General features: G+C 44.8%; 1 protein-coding gene across 2 annotated transcripts in view; it reads left to right on the top strand.

Moving 5' to 3' along the window:
* The first annotated feature begins 1,410 nt into the window (after positions 1 to 1,410).
* The window catches only part of NSD1 (nuclear receptor binding SET domain protein 1), an 85,245-nt gene continuing 66,906 nt past the window's right edge, over positions 1,411 to 19,749 (top strand). The window contains exons 1-2 of one of the 2 annotated variants that reach the window (XM_040344419.1): positions 1,411 to 1,634; positions 2,387 to 3,312. In XM_040344419.1, coding sequence (XP_040200353.1) covers positions 2,404 to 3,312 — 909 coding nt within the window. In that variant the 5' untranslated portion in view covers positions 1,411 to 1,634; positions 2,387 to 2,403. The remainder of the gene's footprint in view (positions 1,635 to 2,386; positions 3,313 to 19,749) is intronic. The other variant, XM_040344418.1, reaches the window with a different exon arrangement.

Consider the following 19,749-nt stretch of genomic DNA (forward strand, 5'->3'; position numbering starts at 1 on the left):
CTCGGGTCACGGTAGTCAAATATGGCTGCCTACTGCCCGCATGTGTCAGGGAATTCATGCAACATATACATTTCTGTGGGACGTGCTTCCTAAGAGCAGCAGTAGTACTAAATATGGAGTGGCAGAGTGCAGTTACCCTTAGCAACCTGACAATTGGAAGTCATTTGGCTGCTGTGAGCTTCTGCACTGTTCTTTGTGAGCAGTAACCCATGGCAACCTGACTAAACCGGAAGTCATTTGGTTGCTGTGTGCTTCTGCCCTCTGTGAACAGTAAGCCATGGCAACCTAACTGAACAGGAAGTAATTTGTCATTGGTTGTTGTGTGCTTCAGCCCTGCCCACTGAGCAGTTACCCATAGAAACCTGACAATTGGAAGTTGGTTGCTGTGATCTGCACTGCTCTCTATGAACAGTAGCTCAATGCAACTTAACTGAACCTGAAATCAACTGTCATTGGTTGCTGTGATCTTCTGCACTGCTTGTATTGTGTGTGACTTTCCAAGCTTCCTAGGAAGGCAGTATCCTATAGCAACCTGAGTGAACCGGAAGTCAATTGTCATTGGTTGCTGTGATTTTCTGCACTGCTTGTATTGTGTGTGACTTTCCAAGCTTCCTAGGAAGGCAGTATCCTATAGCAACCTGAGTGAACCGGAAGTCAATTGTCATTGGTTGCTGTGATCTTCTGCACTGCTTGTATTGTGTGTGACTCTCCAAGCTTCCTAGGAAGGCAGTATCCTATAGCAACCTGAGTGAACCGGAAGTCAATTGTCATTGGTTGCTGTGATTTTCTGCACTGCTTGTATTGTGTGTGACTCTCCAAGCTTCCTAGGAAGGCAGTATCCCATAGCAACCTGAGTTAACCGGAAGTGAATTGTCATTGGTTGCTGTGATCTTCTGCACTGTTTCTTGTATTGTGTGTGACTCTCCAAGCTTCCTAGGAAAGCAGTATCCCATAGCAACCTGAATGAACCGGAAGTGAATTGTCATTGGTTGCTGTGATCTTCTGCACTGTTCCTTGTATTGTGTGTGACTCTCCAAGCTTTTCTAGGAAAGCAGTAGCCCATAGCAACCTGAATGAACCGGAAGTCAGTAGTCATTGGTCGCTGCGTGCTTCTACACTGCCCTCGGGGAGAACAGTAGCACATAGCAACCTGAATAAATAACCCGGAAGTGAACTTTGATTGGCTGTGATCTTGTGCACAGCTCTTTGTGTTGAGTGTGACTCTCCAGAAAGCAGGTGACTGGCCGGCTGATATTATTTGTGCTTGTCACTCACTCATATTACTCCAGGAAAGGGGTATAGAGATGACATGTAAGGTCTCCTGCTGCCCTGACCCTATAAGTAGATGTTCAGTATTGCCCTCCCCCCTCATGCTTTGCACAATCACCCCTCCCCCAATGCCCTTCTATTCTAACCCCGGGATTGCAGTGTGCACGTCCCCCACCTCCAGCAAGTACCCCAGCAGCCTCCTGACTGCATCCTCCCCTCCCCCCACGCAGGCCTCGCACGCCTCCTGTGGTCTATCGAGGCACAGCAGCTCTCCCCTCCTGTGTGCTGTGCGGTCGGGGGGGAGGCAGTGCAGACCGCCGCGGGCTCCGGGCCTAGCGCTGTGTGTGATGAGGGGCAGGCGCACGGTAAGGCCGGGGGTAGGAGCCGCACCATTGCTGTGTAGCGGGGAGGGAAGCCGGTGATCAGATCTATTATTTGTCACCAACTCAGTTCTTTAAAGCAGATCTCATTTGCATGCTGACCTCCACGTTCAACGGCTGCGATCTCCCGGCTCTGACTGCTGATCGCTTGGCGGTTTTTGCATTGGCTGATTGCATGCAGTGGGGATCGGGGCTGTATGTGCATGTTTACATCCGACAGACTATGGACGGGGCTGTGCAATCGGGGACAAAGCCGGTACACGGGGCTTAGCATGACTTAACCTGTGTGGTGCTGGGATGGAGGGAGGGGGGGACTCATTCAATGTTTATGTATTTCATATCCTGACCTGTGTTCACATGGTATGATGGGGGGAGGGGATCTGGGTCCTTTTTTAATTGATCTGTCCCATAGATCGTGCCCCCCCCCCCCTTTCTCTTTCAGCATTCACTCCAAGGCCGGGGAGGGACTGGAAGTGTGAGCACACCGGTACAGACACACATTAGCCTGCTAGTGTAGGCCTCTGCTGCTGGCTGCCATTTTGCCCAGAGGACATCATTCAATGATTGCTGACCATTCCATCTGGCTCGATGACTTAGAAATCTTGGCTTCTCAAATAGTTTTTTTGTATCTATGGAGTTTTAAAAGAAAAACAAAAAAGCTACAGTGATTCTTAGTAGTGCCTACATGGTTACATTGTTTTACATTCTCCCACTAATGTGATCTTTGTTGTCTTCAGGTCAGTGCCTGCACAGGATGGATGAAGCCTGTGATCTAGACAGGCTTGGCAGCGGCCCGGCCTATTTTACCGCCTTGGATCCTAATGCCCAGCGCAAACGGTACGTGGCGGATCGAAGCATGTTAGAGCCGGTGAACGGGTGCCCGGCGCAACGCAATCAGCCGCTGCAGACTAACTTGCCAGGTTATGGTCAGGAATCCACTTCCCATTACAATCCGCTGCAACGGCTCCAAGACATCGCCTCCATGATGAATATGGATGGCGTGAACGGATCGCATAACGTGGACAGACGCGTGTCGGAGCCAAGTCCGCAGGCTTACTTTTATAATCAAAGCGAGCCGCCGATTCATCCCACGGGACCCGATCCCCCGCGTCACTATACCCCAGACATTCCTATGAAATCCTGTAAGCCTTTAAAAAATGGAATGCACCCCTTTAATACATTTTGTCACGCGGAACCCGAATATAATGTGGAACATCTAAATTATGGACTGGCTGAATCTGGCTTTGGCATGCATTTGCCTGTTTACCGACAATCGCCTCAGGCATTGGATAATATTGGGGCACCTACAAAAATAAACACGCCTCCAGACTTTGGAACAGATTTGGAGGATTTGGTTCAGCTGGATTGGACAAACAATGGCGAAAATCAAATGGAAAATAAAGCTCTTCAGAGAAAAAGCTCTTTCTTGGCAATGATCCAAGATCCTGAAATATCAAATGGAACCCACTCCAGTACAATTTCAGATGATCTTCTAGATGGGGGAATGGAACAAATTACACCATTACAAGTGGATGATAGGCTAAGTGGGCATGGGCCACTAGCCATTATGAGCCCAGAGGAGGAGTCCTTGTCTTTCGACGATGAACTAGAAGATTTTGATACAAGTCGTGAACTTTCTCCAATCTCCTCGGAATTACAAGTTGTAAGCAAGCTTAATTTTTTATTTTTTTTTGGGTCGGTGAATGCTTTGCACAGTCTTTTGGGCAGAAAGGCACGCAGTTGCTAAAAAATCCAAAGCACTATTTCTGTATTTAGGTATCTGTATTTACGGAGTTAAATTGGAATTTAGATGCAGTGGACCACCAAAAATCGTCTTAAAGCTACAGTATATTGTCCAAAGTATTGGGATGTCTACCTTTTACACACATGAACTTTAATGACATCCCAGTCTTAGTCCATAGGGTACAATATTGAGTTGGCCCACCCTTTGCAGCTACAACAGCTTCAACTCTTCTGGAAAGACTGTCCACAAGGTTTAGGAGTGTGTCTATGGGAAAGTTTGACCACTCTTCCAGAAGCGTATTTGTGAGGTCAGGCACTGATGTTGGACGAGAAGGCCTGCCTCGCAGTCTCCGCTCTAATTCATCCCAAAGGTGTTTTATCAGGTTGAGGTCAGGATTCTGTGCAGGTCAGTCAAGTTCCTCCACCCCAAACTCGCTCATCCATGTCTTTATGGACCTTGCTCTATGTACTGGTGCACAGTCATGTTGGAACAGGAATGGGCCATCCTCAAACTTTTCCCACAAAGTTGGGAGCATGAAATTGTCCAAAATGTTTTGGTATGCTGACACTTTAAGAGTTTCCATTACTGGAACTAAGAGGCCAAGCCCAACCCCACAAGATAATCCCCCTACACCAAATGATTTGGACCAGTGCACAAAGCAAGGTCCATAAAGACATAGATGAGTGAGTTTGGGGCGGAGGACCTTCACTGGCCTGCACAGAGTCCTGACCTCAACCCGATAGAACACCTTTGGGATGAATTAGAGCGGAGACTGTGAGCCAGGCCTTCTCATCCAACATCAGTGCCTGACCTCACAAATGCACTTTGGAAGAATGGTCAAACATTCACATGGACACACTCCTAAACCTTGTGGACAGCCTTCCCAGAAGGTTTGAATCTATAGCTGCAAATAAGGATGAGCTCTGGCGTGTTCGCACCGTCCATGTGCAGAGCCGCCAGGAAGTCGGCACAGCGCTGCGATAATCACAGGCAGGGAGACATTTCCGATCTCTGCAGCCGAGCATCGGGACATGTCTCCCTGCCTGTGATTAGCACATCGCCGTGCCGACTTCCTGGCAGGCTCTGCACGTGGACTGTGCAAACACGCCGGAGCTCATCCTTGGCTGTAAAAGGGTGGGCCAACTCAATATTGAACCTGACGGACTAAGACTGGGATGCCATAAAAGTTCATGTGTGTAAAGGCAGGTGTCTCAATACTTTTGACAATATTGTGTATATTCCTCAGTCTGCCCTCTGTGGTGCAAAGCAAAATGTTTGGCCTGATGGGGTTTTTTCATCCATGGAAGCCTGACTAAAAGGTGTCATGGTTTGTTTTTGTTGTTGTCATTTGTCATGTGACCATGGTAGATGCGTTTTCTTTGGCTTGGTTTAAAAAGGGGTTGGGAAAATCTCAGGAGGTAGGATGTATGTGTGTGTGTGTGTGTGTATATATAAAATATATATATATATATATTTATACATACACAATGGTCCCTGACTCTTACTAGATCAACTGCTCTCTGCATTTGTAGAAACGGTAAATATAGCCAGATCTACTTTATTTTTTTTATTCTCCTTTTAAAGTTTTTCTATTTAAGGCTCCTTCACACCACCGGCATGCATTTTAACGTGTGTGTGTGTGTGTGTGTGTTTGTTTTTTCAAAGCGCATCAACGCAGCCCATTGTTGGGACAATAGGATAGGAAATAAGGATGTTTGGCTTGTCCTTGTGTTGGGCAATGGAGCTCAGTTTTCTTGTGAAAAAACCTGAAACCATAGAATTTTATTTAAGGTAGAGCTTTGCCTTTGTAGAAGGGGCGATTATTTTTTTAAATTTTTTTTTATATATATTTAAAGCGGATCAGTTTTTCAAAGAAACTAAATTGCACCACACCAGCACCTCTGGGAACTTGGGCAAAGCATTACTGGTTTCTTTGTTTCCTCTGAATAGGAAAGACATTTGGGCTTCTTTTGATCCACTGTAACTTGTATGAAACGATTGCACTTGCTAGTTCAGAGTGAAGTTGAAAGTTGTCGGCTTTACTGTGTGTGACTAGATTGTACTGCAAGTATATACGCTATGCACATTTTTCACTGGTGCCTGATGAATTGGCTGAAATGTCCTCTTGGGTTGTCCACCAAACAGCGGTTGCATCTAGTTATATGCGGGCATTTATTGGGTATTCTGACAAACGCACCAGCTGGTTGTTGAATATAGTAGCTACATTGGGCGGTTGGTCTATTTACTCTGTGTAGGGTGGTTTTAAATTTTAAAAGTGGTTCTAAACACCAATATCTATAGTTTTTAACTTTAAAGTGTGAAGTTCCACTTATCTACATCTCCCCACCACCGCCATATAACAACTTTTTAGGGGGGTTTTCACTGGTACCCCAGGTGCTCCCACTTCCAATCGGATCACTATAGCAATCCGTGGTCCCATTCCCTCCCCCCCCCCCCCCCCCCCCCCCCGCCTTCTGGAACACATCACAGCTCCCGGAAGACCGTGGGACCAATTCAAAAGTGCAGTGCGGCTTGTGCATGCTTTTTTTTTTTCTGTCTCTTCATCAAGATGCTGGCACCTGGACCCAAAGCTGATTGACAGATTGGCTTGGGTGAGGAAAACCCTGGATCCTTGGACACACGATATGAAAGTAAGGAGTAAAATTTCATCCGACGAACGATCTGCCGATTTCGGAACCGTTGGTATGGTGCTTTTGACATCCGATTCCGTGTTTTTTTGTTTTTTTTTTGTACAACAAAAGCTGTGCGAAAAAGCAACGTCTTGATTTTCGTATAATTAGTATGGTTTTTGCTCTTTAAAGCATTTTCTGCATTAAGGTGAAAAACCTTACACTGCACGTTCCACCTCCCTCTTCCCTAACTTACCCAAGTCCTTTTATCCATCCAGTACTGTGCCCAGCTTCTCTTCCCTCCTGGTCTCGCAGGCTTTGCTAATGGCAGCCTGAGCCATTGGCTCCTGCTGTCAAAGCAAGTGAGCAGGGGGCAAGGCCAAGCCACAGTGTTTGTCAATAAGCATACACAGCCTGACTCGGGAAGCTAGCCCACCCGCCTGCCTCCATAGCAAGCGGCTTGCTATGGGGGCAGACACAGAAGAGCAGGAGCCGCCAAGATCACCGGCAAGGAACCCCAGTAGAGGATGTTCAGGACACTCTATGCAGTACCATTGCACAGTGGAGGGAAGTAAAAACCTATTTATATTAACTAAAAAAACCATGGCCTTATAATTACTTTAGGCCAGTTGTCTTCAAACTGCTTAGTTTGCTTGCCTTTATCCGGCCCTAGGGCACTATTTCTCCCACTGACACAAGACCCTATTCTGCCAATTGACACCAACAGTTGGGCACCATTTCTCCCACTAACACCAATAATGGGGTACTATTTCTCCATATGATGCCAACGATCAAGCACTATTGCTTGCCCTAATATCAAAAATGAGGATGTTTACTCCCACCAAAGCAAGCAATATTTCCACTCCCGCTGGTCACAATCCGGCCTCCCAAAGCCTGAAAGACCATAAACTGGGCCTTTTTGTTTAGAACGTTTGAAGACCCCTGCTTTAGGCCATATGCAGCCCGCCCTTCACACAGAGCTGCTGGACTTATTAAACTTTGCTAATGTTTCTCTGCTGGAAGATGGGATTCACAGCATTTGCCTAATTCTCAGATTTATTTAAAAAGCCTATCTAGTAGTCATATCATTGTTTTTGGTGCGAATCCCAGGTGCGTCACTTTTTTTTTTTTTTTTTTTTTTTTGGTATTTAGGCTGTGATGTTAAATTAGATTATCTCACAAATGCGATGAAACCCTAGAACATCTGTATATCTCTAAAAGAGGTTGTAAACCTCCATGCAGTGTTTTGTACCTATTGGTCCGTACACACGATCAGATTTTCCGATGGGGAATTGCGTGATGGCAGGGTTTTGTTGGGAAAATCCGACCCTTTGTATGCTCCATCGGACAATTGTCGGATTTTCCGACAAGAAATGTTGGATAGCACGTAGAGCTGCACAATTAATCGTTTAAAAAATTGTGATCTCGATTCAAACCCCCCTTATGATCACCAATGCAGAGTTTGCCGACTCTTTCTTTCATATAACAAGTGGAGAGACTTTATCTGCTCACTCAGCTGTCAAAAGAAAAATTTTGGCAGTATGCCAAGTTTTTAACATGAAACATTGTAACCAACACTTCCTTCTTGGATCAAACTTTTGTGTGTAAATGCATGAAGTTTTTAACCACTTAAAGTCCAAAGAAATTTGGACACTTGTTTCTGAAGTTAAAAATCAATATTTTTTGCTAGAAAATTACTAGGGACCCCCCAAACATTTTATATTTATATAATCGGAGACCCTAGGGAATAAAATGGCAATTGCTGCAATATTTTATGTCGCACTGTATTTGCCCAGCGGTCTTTCAAGTGCAATTTTTTGGTGAAAAAAAATACACTTCAATGAATAAAAAAAACAACCGTAAAGTTAGCCCAATTTTTTTGTTTTAATGTGAAAGATGTTACGCCACGAGAATTCTAAGCAAAAAAAGTGTGATTCTCATTTTAGCCAGAATCATGCAGCTCTAATAGCATGCTTTAAAATTTTCCAAAAACAAATGGGTGATGTCGGATTTTCCGATCGTGTGTACCAAAGTACGAACACGCATGCTCAGAAGCAATGCTAGACATAACGCAACATTATCACAAGTTGCCCAAAGGGTGGCGCTAAAGAGCTGAAAAACCACGTAGTTCGTATTTGTTGGCTGACAAAGTTTTGCTGTCTGTATGCAGAACAAGTTCACGGCCAATGCCTTTTCGAATAAAATTTCACAGATTTGTCCGATGGAAGTCTGATTGTGTGTATGAGGCTTTTAGGTAAGCCTAGCCTATAGGTACTGTAAATATCTCCTAAATGTGCACCATTTAGGAGACATTTACTGCGCCAATGATATCATTAGCGCATGCACTCTGAAGGAACGGTCGCCCATGCTGTTTCTTCAGGAGCGAGTGCCATGACTGGCGACTCCCGCGCACATACGTGGAATTGACATCGTGCGGCTCTGGTCAGTCACACAGCCGGAGTCCGTGGCCCCCGCAAGAAAGACCAGGGGAAGATAGATGCGGCCTGCAGCAGGGACGGCGCGGGCTTCGTTTGCAAGTAAGTGCCCAGTTGCAAGTAAGTGCTCATATTGTGCTAGTATGCGATGCATACTAGCACATTATTCCTTTGCTTTGCAAGGAAGGGGGATAAACCTTATTTTTGGTTTACTTCCTCTTTAAGTAACTAATGCAAAGACCTTGGATAACACTATACTTTGTGAGAACTGACTGTTTATCCTTGGATAATACTATACTTTGTGAGAACCGACTGTTTATTGTTGTGTGCTGTATGCCAAGCAGTGAATCTGCATAGCACTCTACTTACAAAGATTTTTATCTGCAATTATGAGCAATAGAGGACATCAACACCCCCCCCTCCATTCCCTTGGGGGCACAGTATGTAGTGCAAAATGTGCACTTTAGATGGCTAAAATACTATTTTTGTGGTTCGATCATTTATCCTGCACCTACAGCAGACTACTTATTTTCAGTATCAGCTTATAAACATTCACGTATGATGGCCAGGGGCACCCTAACACTGCTTTGCAGGGCTCTATGGACAATGTACTGTGCTTTGTTCAAGTTCTAGAACCATGTCATTCATATCTGTTGCAGGTCAGATTGCAAAAGGGCTTGTACACTTTTTTTTTTTTTTTTTTTTTTTTTTTTTGTTTTTTTCTAGCCCAAATTTGTCCATTTGGAATGCATCTAGTATGCCATTCAGGCCTCGTTCACATCTGTAAGCTTTTTTTTTTTTTTTCTCCTACAGGAGATTGCAGCCTCAAAGTGGTAAAAAGCTGCATGAGTGTAATGCACGCTCACGCATCTGACATTAATGTATTCTATTGGGCAGAATTTTGGCCATTAGAATGCATTAACGCGGCAATGTGCGCTAACATGCATTAAGGAGTGTTTTTTTTTATTTTTATTTTATGCTCTAAAAAAGGTCCTCTCCAAAACGCCAAAGTGATGTGTTTTTTTTTGTTTGTTTTATGCCTGTAAACTCTCCTGCCACTAAACTCCTGAAGCATAGACACATGGAGGGGAGTTTACAGGCAGAAGGGGGGGGGGGGGGAGCTCAAATGATTTAAGGAATCAGCTTTTTTGAGCTGCAGTGTGCATGAGGCTGTAGTGTAATTTTTCTAAGCTGCTCAGCCATATTGTCTGGGGGTACAGTCTTTGGTCCCATTGCAATGGGGTTCACTTGAGCCTTATGTCACTAGTACATCCTACCGCATCCAGTCGCCATATTTGCATGTTCACTGTCCATGTGACTGTGTAGTTTCTTTATCCCATCATTGCCACTGGATGCTGTATACACAAAGAGATGCCAGGCTTAGTTTGGTATCAGTTTAGGTTTTGTGTTTTTTGGAGTAGGAATCCCGCTGCCCTGCTTTTTCCCCCTTATTTTTTTTATTTTTTTTATACGCTTCTATCACAGCAAAAACATGCTTTTCCCCGTCACTTCATATGTACTATCACTATAGGGCAGTGATGGCGAACCTTGGCACTCCAGATGTTTTGGAACTACATTTCCCATGATGCTCATGCACTTTGCAGTGTAGCTAAGCATCATGGGAAATGTAGTTCCAAGACATCTGGGGTGCCAAGGTTTGCCATCACTGCTATAGGGCATCCTTTCTGAACCCTTTTACCCCAGGGAAACCTCTAAAATAATTTTCAGGCAACACCTGCTAAAACCAATACATTTGAGATTGGGAGTCCATGACAATAAAAAAAAAAAAAATTCCCTTTTTAGGGCTCTTTCACACATGCTTGTCCGTTTTTGTTTTTTTTCACCGACTCCGCTTGCTTAGCGGGTATTGCTTCATCTATCCCCGCTGAGCTGGCAGATGACAAGTCCATCTCTGCTCATTATGCAGAGACGGACCTGTCGGAGCTCCGCTCTCCTCTACGGGAAAGTGAATGAAAACGGATCCGCCTGTCCATTTTTCATATGATCCGATCTGCCAGACAGATGGAAAGCTAGGGTTTCTATCCGTCTGGATTTAGTGGAGTGGATCGGATGTTAGCAGACATGTTGCTCCATAAGGGGTACATGGTGCGTCCGTTCAGGTCCGTCTGGAAAAACTTAGGGCGCTAAACAGTCCACATGTGTGAAAGGACCCTAAGCCTAGCACATGCTATTTTTTATTTTTTTTTTCATTCAACCCAGGGAGCTAAATGAAAATAAACTGAAGCGTGCAGGAGGTGCAACTGTACTAATAATCCTATGTTAGCACAGCGATCTTCCCTGTTGAACTTTTGTGTTCTGACAGGGCCCCCCACTCCCTCAGGAACTCCCTGGGCAGCGCTCTCGGCAGACCTTTTTCGGTCATGCCACTTTGCCATACACATGGGCCACGCGTCGGTTGGCTTCTATCGAACCGGCCGATGCCGCCCGTAATTCAGCCTGTGTCTGCTGCTCCCTTTAGGCATCTTTCACACTAGTGGCCTGTCAGTTTTTTTTAGGTGGACCCGACCAGCCATTGCCCTCTATAGCGCAGCTGGTGTCAACAGACATGTGTCCATTGAGACTTGCCTCAATCCGATCTCATTTGCTAAAAACAGATGGCTGGGGATCCGTTCCCAAATCGTCTAGTGCAGGCGTCTAAAACTGGCGGCCCTCGAGCTGTTGCGAAACTACAAGTCCCATGAGGCATTGCAAGGCTGACCGTTGCAAGCGTGACTCCCACAGGCAGAGGCATGATGGGACTTTTGCAACATCTGGAAGGCCGCCAATTTGAGACCCCTGGTTTAGTGGATCATATCGGATGGCCATCAGGTGTAAATGGACAGCTTGTCCCATTTGCATCTGACCACCCATAGAGGAAAGCGGGCTGTGTCTACTCTGCATAAGTGGAGAGGACATGGACAAGCCAGCCTCCTGCTCGGCGAGGATCGGAAAACGGATTCCCTATTTAGCAGGTGAACTCCTGGCAGAGTCTGCCCCATGTGAAAGGGGGCCTTACATTGGTGGTCAGCAGGAAGAATACAAAGGTGCTCCTGGAGCTATGCAAGTGTAATCAAACGGGAGGTCAAGCAATCGCCGCTCAAGGACCAATGGTTGACAGTGACCACTGTAGAAGTGTGGTCTCTAGTAGCTTCAGTGGTAGTGACCTTGTCTTAACGTGTATTTAGATGTTAATACAGCAGTCTCTATCACCTAGCCCACACACAAAATCTTATAGCAGGTGAAACGCTGAGGCATACAGCGTTTGACTTAAGACAAGCATTATACTTTCATAATATGCATGTGGTGTGTCTAGTGTGCTGTGGAAGTTTGTAGTTCAAAGATGTTCCAATCTGGAAATTGTTCCCTGTGCCCATTCATAGGGTTGTTGGGTAGGAAAATGTTGTTCAGCAGTAATTGTATTGACTTCAGCATGTCTTGTGCCTGCCTGTTCCTCAAATTGATGTTAATCTGTCCATAGACGGCTATTTATTTTTATTTTTTCCATTTGTTCAGCCAGCGAGCTGAATGAAAAAAGACTAATGCCTCGTACACACGATCGGTTTTCCCATCAGGAAAACTGCCGTGACAGCTTTTGGCCAGGAAAACTGGCCGTGTGTATGCTCCATGGCAGTTTTCCCGACAGGAAAACTGTCTAATCGTGGCAAAAAAATGAGAACATGTTTCCCGGCCAAAGCTCTCATGGCAGTTTTCCTGCCAGGAAAACCGGCCGTGTGTAGGGGGGAAAAAGCTGCTGAGCTGGTTCTCGGCTTTCACCTCGGAGTTTCCCGGGGGTAAAAAGTCTGCCGGGAAACCCGATCGTGTGTACGAGGCATAAGAGATTTTCCGTCCTCCCCCAGGACATTGTATTTTGAAAGCAAGGACCTGCAGCTGTCAGAATATACCAATCGGTGGCTGCAGATAATGATTGAAACACTGTCCAGCGTGTCTCTTCAATCAAATGGTTGACTTCTAAAGATGGTTGACCATACGCTGATCAAAATTCGTCCATTTCCCCACTGAACACATCTGAATTTCGATCAGTGTATCACTAGCTTAAGTATTTTTCTTATTGCATTGATTTCCACACACATAGAAGATATTTGCAGTATTTCACACAGATTTTACTTTACTGTCCCGCATATGCTAGAACTTTTATATTAAGCATTTAAAGCGGTTTATTGTAGCTTATTGATTCTTGGTGTGTGTGTGTGTGTGTGTATATATATATATATATATATAATCTTCTTTAAGGCTTCCTTACTTCTATTTTTAATATGGTGATCTGGCCAGTGACTCCTTTTTTTTTTTCACACTGGGGCAACCTGTCAGGTGACTTGGCCGCCAGCCAAGTCACTCTCTATTGCAAAGGAACCATTCTAAGAGCGACTCGTTGCAACTTAGAAAAAGGTTCCTGTACCACTTGGGGGCGACTTTGGAGATGCTTGCATTAACTTCTAATACAGAAGTTGTTTGCAAGCTGCACCAAAGTCGCGCTTTACGGGGAGGCTTGAAGCCTCCCCAGTGTGAACCAACCCGACGGGGTGCTTACAATAATCGGCTTTTATTATCCCAAAAGGGAGGAAAAAACTTTTGCAGTAATTGCTTATGAAGTGTGAGCTGGAATTTGGCTTTACTTTGTTACTGTATGTACAGTAACACACAGGATGCGTGTTACTGGCCAGTGCACCAGGTGAAAACAAATTGGGGATGGGGGCTCAAAAAGACAAATGCAGCAACTAATTTTAAGAATTAAAGTATAACTAAAGGCAAAAACGTGTACCCTTTTTTATTTTTTTATATACTAAAGAGGGATTAGAACCTCATTCAGTTTGTATTTCTGTCTGTGCCCCCATTAAAGAGATCCACTCTCTCTATTTGTCCTATTTACTATTATTGAAAGTAGAAGAAAATTCCACATTTTGGGTTGTTCCCAGAAAAGCAATAGAGGGAAAATCTTCTAATGGGGACACTAGTTCTGGTGACCTGGGGGTCCCCAAGAGGTTCCCTAAATTTGGAGGGATTTCCTCTACCTTCCTTTTTTGGCCACGGGATATGAAGTAAAGGTAATTTTTCGCAATGGTACACAGAAAAAACTGACAGCCCTCCTTTATCCAAAATTGCGGGGGGGGGGGGGGGGGGGGTGTTTGCCTATAGTTCTACTTTAAATTGTGCTTGGGTTAAGAAAAGCTTAAAGCTGAGCCAAAGATGCTGTGCAGACACACAATGTCCTTGTCAACCAATGACATCATTGATTGTTGGGATGTCAGCAACTAGAAGGTTGTAATGGTGCACAATGAGAGCCGCTAGCTTGTATAGTTTTTAGGGGCAATTTATAGGCATTTTTGGAATCTATCAACTTCAGTTGGCTCCTGCGGGGGTATGCCCACTCTGTAGCCTGGACATTTTACAGCGGTTGGCAACACGTCGATCACGGGCACATGACAGGAGGATGGCATCCCTTCCTTGTCAACCCCAGAGTCCTCCTGCAGCAGCTGGAAGCTGGCTTCTCCTCCTCCCCATCTGGCTTTTAAACGGCTGCTGGGGGAAAAATATTCCAGTAAATACTGCCCCTCATGTCCGAGGTTCCCCTTGCTTCTGCTGCCCAAGCCCCCCTGTGTTTCTCCCTGGTTCCCCATCACATCGCAGCTTTCATCCCCCCCCCCCCCCCCCCCTTCTCATCTCCTGCTTCCTCTGTTTGCGTACCCCTGTTTTACATAGACCAGCTGCGTAGACAAGTTTGCCCTGTATTCTGACCATTGCTGTCATAACTAACATGTTTGAAATGTATTTCACATCAGTGTAAACTTTTTGGAACTTGGTGCTAAAACCTAACCACTTAAAGCGGAGTTCCAACCACAATTAACATTTTTTAAATGTATGTCCTTTCATCAGGCGTTTTTATAATATAAATCTGGTCACTTACTATTTTACAATCCGCCACCGCTCCGCATAGTTATGACCGTTGTCATTTTGCTTGTGGGCATTGTGAAGCCCACAAGCACTTCCTGGAAGTCTTGGATGGGGAGTGATAATTGGGTAGCGCACTGCATCCTGGGAAATGATGACACACACACACATTTCCCAGGAGCATTAGAGGGAGATGTCAGGATCCTAGGTGATTCCAAAGGCAGATTTCGTGGGACTGCATAGCAACAGGCATTTCCAGATGAGTAAAAACATTTTTTTTTCTTTTTTTAGGTCTAATGAGCACAAAAATTAGAATTTTTTTTGGAATGGAAACTCCACTTTAAGCTCAAGTGGTTGACAGAGTATTTCATCACATTACTTAATCATATTACTTACAATCTAATGACCTAACAGTTGTAGTCTTTTAGTCTTGCTATTGGAAGATATTTCTCCCAGGCCCAGATACACAGGCTACTATACCCTCACACAATCGCCCTACCGATCTGGATCTGCACGTCTCCGCTTTTTGAGAAGGTCTTGGTCTTATTGCTTTTGACCCCTTCCCGTCTTGTCCTATCCCTTTGGGAATAGAGAGACTTGCAAAATCTAAAACTGTTTTGCTCTGTTCACAAGCAAAAGGGACAGTCTATGAAGATTGGCGCAATCCAGATATCGGGAGACTCCATCCTACAGACATAGTTTACAGTGAAATGGTCAGTACTGATAGTGGATCCAAACGTCTTATATATTTGGGTAGACCGATCACTTTTTCACCAGAATGTATCTTTGCCTTTTTAAGGATCCTATGAATAGAAAATTTTACATGCTCTTAAGCGCTTTTTTTGTAGACTGCCTATTTGTCAGACCACAGCTGTCTGGACCTTGAACAGTGCAACCAATGTAATCCAGTTTTAATGGAGCACGTTCTGTGGTTACCTTATATTACTTCACTGAGTTGATAGTTTTATACGTGGTCATCAAATAAAATTTCCACAATGGTTTTGATTTGCCTTTCGGCTTCACGTCGGGAACCCTACTGCGCAAGGCCCCGCTCCTCTTTTCTATTATCCCTGCGGCCAGGGGGAGGAGGAGGGAGCCCCGCGGTGACGTCACGGCCGTGGCCGGACTCCCGGAAGTGGGAAAGGATACCTGTCCCCCCCCCCTCCCCGAAAGGTGCCAATTGTGGCACCGGAGGGGGGGGGGGGGGGGAATACGATGAGCGGAAGTTCCACTTTAGGGTGAAGTTCCGCTTTAAAGATGCATGCAAAAGACTTCTCATACGCTTAATGTTTGGGAGGGGCTGTCTTCTTGACACTTTGGACAACATTATTAGAGATGTCACATGATAAAAGCAGTATTCCTATACAGAGGATGCTCTCAAGTGTCTTGTTCTCAAAAACCTCGACCCCCTCATAGGGCAGAGGCCTTAGGGGTTTGGGTTGCAACACGTAGATCTAGATTCGCCATCCTTTTTAGACGCGAGTATAGAATGCTAAGGAGGGCTGCAACTAACGATTATTTTCATAATCAATTAGTTGGCCGATTATTGTTTCAATTCATCGGATAATGGCCTTTAAAAAAAAGAAATACAATTTAAAAAAAAATTTGGGGCCAATTTGTTGTCGGGTAGATTACAAAACACAAATTGCCGCAAAAACACATTACATGCTTTTCTGCAGCTTCTCCATTGAAGTATATTAAACCAAAAAAAAAGCACCGTTTTGCGTTAAGTCCTTGCCTTTTCCAAATACGCAGCAGCTGAAGAAAAATCATGAATGTGTCCCATAGGAAAACATGTAAATGAACTCCAGTGTGTTTCTGCAAAAAGCACCAAAAAACAGAGGTGTGACCCCGGCCTGAGATGTTTAGTAACATAATGGGGTAAAAAAAACAAAAATAAGTGCAAAAAGAGCAAATAATCGCTACTGTAAGAGGTTCATTTTTTTTTTTTTTTACTGTGGGACAGTGAAAGGAATATTTACAGTAGCCATTTGCTTTTTTGTACTATAAAGGGCTAATTTTAGTTTTTTTAACCCCATTATGTTACTGGCCGATTAATCGATTATGAAAATCGTAATCGATTAATTTCATAATCGATTAGTTGTCGATTTAATCGATTAGTTGTTTCGGCCCTAATGCTAAGACTTAAGTCTTTTTACAATGTCTTCATCACTCTTAAAGGGGTTGTAAAGGTTCATTTTTTATTTTCTAAATGGGTTCCTTTAAGCTAATGCATTGGTGGTTCACTTACCTTTTCCTTCCATTTCCCTTCTAAATGGTTTTTCTCACTTCCTGTTCCTCCTCAGTAAGCTTGCCCCCATCATCCGAGCCGTTCTGGCTGGGGGGTTAGTCATTGTGCTCGCCCCCTCCCTTGGGACTACATCGCTGCGGGGAGACGTGAGAGAGTGGATGCATGGCTGCCTCAAGTCCTTCTGCCTCATGTAATCCCAGACAGACTAAATGAGAGGAGAGCTGCTGATTGACAGTCGGCTGTTCTCTACTCGGGGACCTGTGAGAACCGAGCCATCGGCTGTGTGCAATCACTCGGTTCTCAGTGTAGAGCCGGCGAGGGACAGACGCAGCATCAGACCTATGCTGCATCCACCTATGCAAGTATAAACCTGCAAAAAAAAAACTACTTCAGTTTTAACTGGTCGAGATTCCATCCATTTATTGCTGGCCTTGGCCCACATTCACATCAGGCCGATTTGGAATGCGATTTGACATGCAAAATCGGCGGCGACTATTGCCATCAATGACACCGTCCAAATCTGTGCGACGCAGAATTAGACCTGGTATTGGCCTTTTGCAGTCCCTGTGTAGCAGAGCTGGAGTTTTTAGAAGATAAAGCAGTGCAAGAGCCCAATCGGTTCATGTGTTGACAATAGGAAGAGAAAGCGGAGTGAGTGAGGGATGAGCACAGTGTGGTTAACATTCTTTAGACTGCAATGGACCTGCAGCATTTGGTCTTTAAAACCAGGGCTCGACAAATCCCGGTCGCCATGGCGACTAGAAATGGGGTCCTGGCGACTTGGCTTGGAAGGGGGGGCAAACTGGCGCCATCTGGTGGTGAGCCGTTGGTATTACAAGTTATTACCACCAGATGTGTAAGCTGGCGCCATCTGGTGGTTGGCCGTTGGTATTACAAGTTAAGCATTACAAGTTAAACAGCAATTCTAATGGAATTTTTCACTATTTTCACTGCCATCTTCTTCCCTCTAATTAGAACCCCCAAACATTATATATATTTTTTATCCTAACACCCTAGAGAATTAAATGGCGATCGTTGCAATACTTTCTGTCACGCCGTATTTGCGCAGCGGTCATACAAGCGCACTTTTTTGGGAAAAAATTACACTTTTTTTTTTTAATTAAAAAATAAGACAACAGTAAAGTTATCCCCATTTTTTTTTTTTTTTTTTATATTATGAAAGATAATGTTACGCCGAGTAAATTGATACCCAACATGTCACGCTTCAAAATTACGTCCGCTTGTGGAATGGCGACAAACTTTTACCCTTTTAAAATCTCCATATGCGTTGTTTAGAGAGGACGACTAGGGCTAGAATTATTGCTCTCGCTCTACCAATCGCGGCGATACCTCACATGTGTGGTTTGAACACCGTTTACATATGCGGGCGCTGCTCACGTATGTGTTCGCTTCTGCGCGCAAGCTCGTCGGGACGGGGCACGTTTTCTGGCTCCTAACTTTTTTAGCTGGCTCCTAGATTCCAAGCAAATTTGTCATCCCCTGTTTAAAACACATATGCATTCAAATGTTTGATGGCAATTCCCATGTACACAGTTCCTACTTGGCCGTTTCATGGAAAGAAATGCCTTTCCTGTTTATCTAATGTCTTTTTATAAGCTTGTAGGACAGGTTTCAGGAGTCGTTGTTGTAGATAATTAACTCCTCTCTAGTGGCCAATTTACAAATCCCTACATGTAATAAAAGTGGTATTAAATCCAAAACCAAACATGTAATGTAATATAATCCAGTTTACTAATCATTAGATGTGTTTGCTGCATTTTCCTTTTTCCCTGGTGATCTGGCCAGTAACGCACCACCTGTATTAGAGGGCCCCCACTCTGGATGAAAGAGCACAGGGTGCACCTTTGGACAGCAGCATTGTCTGTCAGTCTTGGGGGAGAGGAGTGTTGGATGTACTAGCAGATTTATACACACTAACAATAGAGCTGCACAACCCCCCTGACAATCTCCAATGCAGAATTTGCCGATTCTTTCATGTAACAAGTGGAGAGACTTTATCTGCTCACTCAGCTGTCAAAATAAAATATCTGGGCAGTCTGCCAAGTTCTTAAAGAGGAGGTCTACCCTAAAAATGAAAAGTGGCAAAAAAGCTACAAAAAAATACTTACCAGAAGTGGCTGTTACTAGGCAGATCTCCTAATCTGCCACTTCCTTGTCCCCGGTGGGTCTTCTTTCTTCTCCTTGTGCTACCTCCTGGGAAATGGGGAGCGGTGTCTTCTGGGGCCTCGTGTGTGTCCCAGGAGAAATCCGCCCATTCACATAGCGCTGCGTGGCTCGCGCAGTAGGGAATAGGGCAGTGGATGATGGGGGCCTCGGCTGCTGACATTGCGGGCACCCTGGACAGGTAAGTGTTATTAAAGTGTACAGTGTTTATAGCTGCTGACTTTTAATTTTTTTTTTTTTTTTTTTAAGCCAGACCTCCGCTTTAACTGGAAACATTGTAACTAAGGCCCCTTTCACACTGGGCAGGGGAGGTGCGGTGGCGGTATAGCGATGCGATTTTTAGCGACGCTATATTGATGTATTTACCGCTATATTCGGTCGATAACGGTGCGGTTTTAACTCCCGCTAGCGGCCGAAAAAGGGTTAATACCGCCCGCACGCTGCGGCCGATTTCAATGGGAAGGAGCGGTAAACACCCCGCTCCTATACCGCTCCAAAGATGCTGCTTGCAGGAGATTTTTTTTTTCCTCCCGCTAGCGCATCACCTCAGGCTTCACATTGAGAATGCTTGGGCAGGATTATTTCAGGCGTTATTTATGCGCTATTTTTAGCGCTAAAACGCCTGAAATATGCCTTTTGTAGAAGGGGCCTAATGCTTCCTTCTTAGATCAAAGGGATAAACTTCTTTGTCTAAGAGTCGATTCACACAGCAGCGGCACGACTTCAGGGGCGATTTGCAAAACGACTTCTGTATAGAAGTCAATGCAGGTCGCCCCGAGCCGCCCCCAAAGTCGTACAGGAACCTTTTTCTAAGTCGGAGCTCCTATTAGAACGGTTCCACTGCATTGAATGGGGACGCGACACGTCAGGCGGCTGAGCCGCCTGTCGTGTCGCCCCAGTGTGAACCGGGTCTAAAGAAAACAGTCTGCCAAGTTTGTAATAACATGGA

This window comes from Rana temporaria, chromosome 3, assembly GCF_905171775.1.
Source record: "Rana temporaria chromosome 3, aRanTem1.1, whole genome shotgun sequence".
NCBI lineage: Eukaryota > Metazoa > Chordata > Amphibia > Anura > Ranidae > Rana > Rana temporaria.